At 48.6% G+C, this 7,500-nt stretch overlaps 1 protein-coding gene across 2 annotated transcripts in view; it reads left to right on the top strand.

The window, feature by feature from the left end:
* The window catches only part of glt1d1 (glycosyltransferase 1 domain containing 1), a 57,681-nt gene that overhangs the window by 36,289 nt on the left and 13,892 nt on the right, over nt 1-7,500 (top strand). For both annotated transcript variants that reach the window (XM_062542694.1, XM_062542693.1), the window contains exon 9: nt 5,974-6,017. In XM_062542694.1, coding sequence (XP_062398678.1) covers nt 5,974-6,017 — 44 coding nt within the window. The remainder of the gene's footprint in view (nt 1-5,973; nt 6,018-7,500) is intronic.

The following is a 7,500-nucleotide window of genomic DNA, read 5'->3' on the forward strand; positions in this document are numbered from 1 at the left end:
GTGAAAAGTTTGAGAACCGCTGTCTTAGAAGACTAGACTTCAGCTTGTAAGACTCCTTCAGCATAGAGTACTCTATAATCTAGCTGGCAGAAAGGTAAATTTGCCAGATCAGAACTTGCGGAATCAGGATGTCCCGTGTGACTGGACGGCAATGGAGACATTGCCATATTTACATGGTCGGGTCAGGTGGAAAAGCATAACCTTCCCTCTGGCCTCGGCAAGGTCAGGTCCACTCCAAAATGTGCACTACAGTTCTGCATGTTAGCCGCATTGTGAAGAAGCTGCAGGGCAGTGTTTTATGCAAGTCAATGCAGACATAACCATATTTTACCATATTAACGCCCCCCCTTGTATTAACCCCTTAGCTGAAGAAATTTTGCAAAATCAATATATATAAGCCGTGGCTAATAGCTGGGAAATTCTCCCTCTCCCTTCTCCCACTCGGCCCACTGTAAGGAGTCTCATGCTAGCGTACTAGTGTCCAAACTGTGGTGTGAATGGACTCATATCGCCGGCCCCAGCTAATGGTGTGGGGCAAATGTGCTCAAGAGAACGATTTCCAGTCACTGCTTGGCTCACAGAAATGAGAGCAGTGCAAGTCCACTTCATCTCTTGCTAGGCACCAGGCCATCAGTAAGGTTGCACATTTAAGAATTACTGTAGAGTGCTTATTGTTAGGGGGGTTCCATTGGCTTTTCTCTCCGCACTTTATCCTGAGGCGTTATTCGTCTGAAATGGCATCACTGATGGTGGAATTCATCACTTGACTGGCTTGCGCTTCGCAACGTGTAGGGCAGTTAAAAAACATTTGTTCCTCAGACATTTGCAGAGTTCTCAGTATGAGATGATTTAAAGTGAAGCAGTTTTGTTTTTCTATTTTTTTGTTTTTGTCAGTGCCTATATTTGTTTCCAGTCCTGTTCATCGATCGCTTTGTGAGAAAGTAATGACCTGTCCGTGGCGAGGCAGATTTGTGCGTGTTATGAAGCCAAATCTACAAGGCATACGTCTGCGAGCAGTGACGCGCCAGACGTCTCACGATCGCAGATTTTGGGGAGACAAATGGAGCCTGGGTTCCTCGGCGGGGAGGAGCGAGTGCGTGCTAGCGGCCATTGATCCGGCTCCTCTTGTGTCTGGCTGCGGCGATCGATGGCGGAGCGATGGCGTCCATGACAGCATCTTGAGAGATAACTAGAGAGAGAGATGCGTAGGGACTCACACAACGCTCGCTCTCTCTCTCTCTCTCTCTCTCTCTCTCTCTCTCTCTCTCTCTCTCTCTCGGCTCTCTGAAGAAGAGAAGCCCCCATGCCAATGTAGCCATCAGCCTAGCGGGGTGCTACTTTCTCTCAGCTTTTATCCTCTCTCTCTCTCTCTCTCTCTCTCTCTCTCTCTCTCTCTCTCTCTGTGTCTATCTATCTTTTTCTATCTGTCTTTCTCTTTCTATTCTTTCTCTACAGTATATCTATATCTGTCTTTCTGAATCTCTCTCTCTCTGTCTTTCTCTATATCTATCTCTGTCTATCTTTCTCTCTGTCTTTGTCTTTCTCTTTCTCTGTCTCAGCCTCTCTGTGATCTTTTATATAGTGCCATTGGAGATTTCCCTAAAGTGTTTTGGCAGGTGCGTGCGTGCATGTGTGCGTGTGAGTGAGTGAGTGTGTGTGTGTGTGTGTACACTTGCATGTTTATATGTGTATGTCATTTTATGGATTTGTTGTATGGGTTGTTCGTGTGTGTGTGTATGTGTGTCATTTTTTTCTTCTTATCTGCCTCATGCAATAATAGTCTGTCTAACCTTTAAGCCTCTCTCACTCTCTCATTTTTCCAACTCACAAACACACACACTCGCTGTACACACACACACACACACATAAGTCCGTCATTGCTGGTTATTACTAGCAAGTAAAGTCACTGTAAGCTCTGAGATCAATATCAAGTCCGGTATCACTGGCGATTACGGTTGGATTCACGGATGGTATTGTGACATCAGAGAAGGAAGGCTTGGACAACAGTGGAGAGCGGACAAAAGAGCTCAGAGTCCAAACTGGAGCTTTGGGGCCCTCTCCTCTCCTCTGATCAGCTCATCCTCATCTCCTGTTTCCTGCCCACGTCTAGTATGGAATCATCCCAGCTCCACACTGTCTACAAGTGCTCACACACCTTTTCACACACACACACACACACACACACACACACACACACACACACACACACTCACACATACACACACACCACACACACACACACACACGCGCGCGCGCCACACACACACACACACGCACACACGCACACACACACACACACACACACACACACACACACACACACACACACACACACTCACACATTCACACATACACACACACCCCACACACACACACCACACACACACACACACACACCACACACACACACACGTGCCACACACACACACACACACACACACACACACACCATCCTCCTCTTTCCTCATAGAAATTACACAGGGATCATGAGTATGACAGCTGTCTAACTTGACTAGCAGCAATGCATAACTGTTGCTGCCGTCGAGTTGGTCTCTAATGAATCAAACTCAAACTTGCCCCACATACACCTACGTCCCTGCCCCACCCATCATATCACCTACAACTGGTGGATATGTTCTTTTTCCCCAGGATAAACATAGAATTGAGCATGATTAAAGTATCTATCAATGTATCTATCTATCTATCTATCTATCTATCTATCTATCTACATATATATATATATCTATCTATCCACTTAACTACAGTATATACCTACCTATCTACCGATCAATCGATCTATCTACAGTATCTTCCGATCTCTATTTATCCACCCAACTATCTATCTATCTATCTATCTACTCAACTATATATCTACCTATATACCAATCTATCTATCTATCTATCTATTTATCTGTTTATCGATTTACTGATCTATCTATCTATCTATCTACAGTACCTATCTATCTATCCACTCAACCGTATATCTACATATCTACCTACATGTCTGTCTGTTGGTTGGTGCTGGGGCTGTGTTGTCATTGTGACCCATGTCATTCTCACTGCTGCTGTTGTGACTGCTGCTGCTGCTGCTGCTGCTTTGGGTCCTGTGACTGCTGCTGCTGCTGCTGCTGCTGTGGGTCCTGTGACTGCTGCTTTGGGTCCTGTGACTGCTGCTGCTGCTGCTTTGGGTCCTGTGACTGCTGCTGCTGCTGCTGCTGCTGTGGGTCGTGTGACTGCTGCTGCTGCTGCTGCTGCTGTGGGTCGTGTGACTGCTGCTGCTGCTGCTGCTGCTGTGGGTCGTGTGACTGCTGCTGCTGCTGCTGCTGCTGTGGGTCCTGTGACTGCTGCTGCTGCTGCTGCTGCTGCTGCTGCTGCTGCTGCTGCTGTGGGTCGTGTGACTGCTGCTGCTGCTGCTGCTGCTGTGGGTCGTGTGACTGCTGCTGCTGCTGCTGCTGCTGTGGGTCCTGTGACTGCTGCTGCTGCTGCTGCTGCTGCTGTGGGTCCTGTGACTGCTGCTTTGGGTCCTGTGACTGCTGCTGCTGCTGCTTTGGGTCCTGTGACTGCTGCTGCTGCTGCTGCTGCTGCTGCTGCTGTGGGTCCTGTGACTGCTGCTGCTGCTGCTGCTGCTGCTGTGGGTCCTGACCTAAATTGCGGTGGTGGTGGCGCTGCTGCAGCTCTGCCACGGCCCCCCTAATGCATGCAAATCCCTCATCGCAATTAATCAGATTGAGGAGCTGCTCCGCCCTGACCCCAATCTGGGCAAATCTACGGGATTTTCCTCACCGGCCCGGCCGCGCTCTGTACTCCCACCAGCCACCGCCCCACCGCCAGCCCGCCGCCCCGTCCAGAGGCTTGTCCTCTCTCTCTCTCTCTCTCTATCTGTCTCTCTCTCTCTCTCTCTCTGTATCTGTCTCTCTTTGTATCTCTCGCTCTCTCTCTGCATCTGTCTGTCTCTCTCTCTCTCTCACACACAAACTCTCTCACACACACACACACACACACACACACACACACACAGTATCTCTCCTCTCTGTCTCTCTCTCTCTCTCTCTCTCTCTCTCTCTCTATCTATCTCTATCTCATCTGTCATTCGTGTCTATCTGAGAGAAGGAGGTATTACTGAAATTGTATCACAGAGCAGATCTGGCTGACTGGAGAAGGGGGATTTAAAAGGGGGGAAAAAAACTCTGTTGCTTATTTTCAGACCCCCCCTCCCCTTAAACATGCTTTTTTGCCACAGTCAATTTTGTTCAGTGAAGAAATGTGTTTGGCTTATTTGACTTATTTGCTTATTTATTTTTTTATTTTTTTATTTTTGGATTTTCATAACCCCCGGGCTGTCCTTATGTTGCACAGGGTCATGGTAGGGTAAAGTGCTGTTTTTTTTTTGTGCTATTTTTTGTTGATGTACGATTCCTGCTGTCTCAGTTTGAGGCCATGTTTGGGGGTAGTCCACAGTGTGATAGTTTATAGTACAGTAGTGAGCGGAGTGAGGATCCTGTGAAAGGGTCTTTGTTATATCATAGCCTATGGGAGAAAGCTATAAATAAACTCTCGTAACTCGTAATGACATCAGGGCTCTGCTCAGGTCAGTGGGCCAGTTTAGTTTTTCTTCATCTGGGAAGTCATGGTTTTTATATATATACTTACAGTGTGTGTGTGTGTGTATTCATTTTCTATTTTATTATTATTATTTAAAATTTATTATTTTTTTTAACCAGTTATGCCTTGTGTCGGACAGGACAGTAAAGAGAGTGACAAGAAGTAAGTGGGAAAGAGAGAGAGATGGGATGGGAGCGGAGGTCATGGTGGATCCTAGAGCACTTATACCTGTGGATCCAGGAGCGCTGGTGGTCTCTGGTAGTGTAGTGGCTAAGGATCACTGGTAGTGTAGCGGCTAAGGAATGCTGGTAGTGTAGCGGCTAAGGAATGCTGGTAGTGTAGTGGCTAAGGATCGCTGGTAGTGTAGCGGCTAAGGAATGCTGGTAGTGTAGCGGCTAAGGAATGCTGGTAGTGTAGTGGATAAGGAACTCTAGTGTAGTGGCTAAGGATCGCTGGTAGTGTAGTGGATAAGGAACTCTAGTGTAGTGGCTAAGGAACGCTGGTAGTGTAGCGGCTAAGGAATGCTGGTAGTGTAGCGGCTAAGGAGTGCTGGTAGTGTAGCGGCTAAGGAATGCTGGTAGTGTAGTGGCTAAGGAATGCTGGTAGTGTAGCGGCTAAGGAATGCTGGTAGTGTAGCGGCTAAGGAATGCTGGTAGTGTAGCGGCTAAGGAATGCTGGTAGTGTAGCGGCTAAGGAATGCTGGTAGTGTAGTGGCAAAGGAACGCTGGTAGTGTAGCAGCTAAGTAGCATTGATAGTGTAGTGGATAAGGAACGCTGGTAGTGTAGCGGCTAAGGAATGCTGGTAGTGTAGTGGATAAGGAGCGCTGATAGTGTAGTGGCTAAGGGAGCTCTGGTAGTGTAGTGGGAGCCCTGGTAGTGTAACGGCTAAGGAACACTGGTATTGTAGTGGCTAAGGAGCACTGGTAGTGTAGCGGCTAAGGAACTCTGGTAGTGTAAAGCTAAGGAACTCTGGTAGTGTAGCGACTAAGGAACTCTGGTAGTGTAAAGCTAAGGAACTCTGGCAGTGTAGTCGGGTAGTGTGGTGGATAAGGAACTCTGGTAGTGTAGCGGCTAAGGAACTCTGGTAGTGTGGTGGATAAGGAACTCTGGAAGTGTAAAGCTAAGGAACTCTGGTAGTGTAGTCGGGTAGTGTGGTGGATAAGGAGCCCTGGTAGTGTAGTGGCTAAGGAGCTTGGCTAGCATGCAGTAGCTGTATCCACAGAGGATTCCCAGTGGGGCTGGATAGCCCTTAGAAGACCTGTGAGGGTGTGCTGAAGAGGGATGGAGGGATGAGTGGATAGAGGGGAGGAGGTGGGTGGAGGTGTGAGGGGTCTGTGTGAGCTACTCATCGAGGCTGTGATGTGGTTTCAGATGGATCCTGTGTTCTCTCAGGAGGTGGAGGAGAGCGTGAGCAGGTGAGACGAGACACAGCTCTCTCTGTGTGTGTGTGTGTGTGTGTGTATTTGTGTGTGTGTGTGTGTGTGTGTGTCTTAGATGGAAGTGACCTGACAGATAGAAAAGAGAGGCCGAGAATGTGAAAGAATAAAGGACAGAAAGAAACACAGGAATGAGAGGGAGGAGAGAAATGGAGGGAGGAGAGAAATCAAAAGAGGGAAGTAGTTAGAAAGTAAGAAAACAAGTGAGACAGAGTGAGTGAAATAGAGGAAACAGAAATGAAGGTAGACAAACCAGTGAGACGATGACAGAGATATCAGAGTCTGGAAGAGGAGAAGAGAGAGGGCTCGGTAAACACGAGAGAGAGAGACAGGGTACGAGGAGAAGAGAGAAGGAGAAGAGAGGAGAAGAGAGAGGGATCGGTAAATAAGAGAGAGACAGGATGATGAGAAGAGGAGAAAGAGAGACAGGATGATGAGAAGAGGAGAAAGAGAGGGAGAGGAGAAGAGAGAGGGTGAGGAGAAAAGAGAGGGACAAACAAGGGAGAGACAGAGGATGATGAGAAGAGGAAAGAGAGAGGAAGAGCGGTGACAGGCAGAAGGATAGAGCGAGTTCTACATGAAGACACGGGGGAGCTGGAGGGATGAGCAGAACACACAGACAGGCCTTTAAAGGAGGACTAGAGAGACGCGAGAGTGAGCTGGAGACAAGCACCAGAGACACTGGAGCCGGCGCAATGGAGACGCTGACAGAACGCCAGATCAAGGCGTCTCAGATGAGAAGTGTTTCCAAAAGGCGCAATGCCTTATCGTGCTCCGTTATTCTGAGGGTAAACAAACTTATCATGCAACGCGCGTCGCCCCCCCTCCTGCGGTCCTCCTGTTGGAACGCTGCCATGAAAGGCACGGCGAGGAAAAAACAGAGTAACTGAGCTGATCACCACGCCCGGTCCAGTCGTTTGGAGTCTCACAGGCTAATTTGGGTAGTAGCCAAGACCTGATCACAGTCACCTGAGCTAGTCACGTCCAGTCTCACAGTAGTAGCCAAGACCTGATCACAGTCACCTGAGCTAGTCACGTCCAGTCTCACAGTAGAGACCTGATCGCAGTCACCTGAGCTAGTCACGTCCAGTCTCACAGTAGAGACCTGATCGCAGTCACCTGAGCTAGTCACGTCCAGTCTCACAGTAGAGACCTGATCGCAGTCACCTGAGCTAGTCACGTCCAGTCTCACAGTAGAGACCTGATCGCAGTCACCTGAGCTAGTCACGTCCAGTCTCACAGTAGAGACCTGATCGCAGTCACCTGAGCTAGTCACGTCCAGTCTCACAGTAGAGACCTGATCGCAGTCACCTGAGCTAGTCACGTCCAGTCTCACAGTAGTAGCCAAGACCTGATCGCAGTCACCTGAGCTAGTCACGTCCAGTCTCACAGTAGTGGCCAAGCCTGATCAGCCACACCTGGAGGCGGCACACCTAGTCCCACAGGCTAAAGGTCTGTATAC

This window comes from Sardina pilchardus, chromosome 8 (assembly GCF_963854185.1).
Source record: "Sardina pilchardus chromosome 8, fSarPil1.1, whole genome shotgun sequence".
NCBI lineage: Eukaryota > Metazoa > Chordata > Actinopteri > Clupeiformes > Clupeidae > Sardina > Sardina pilchardus.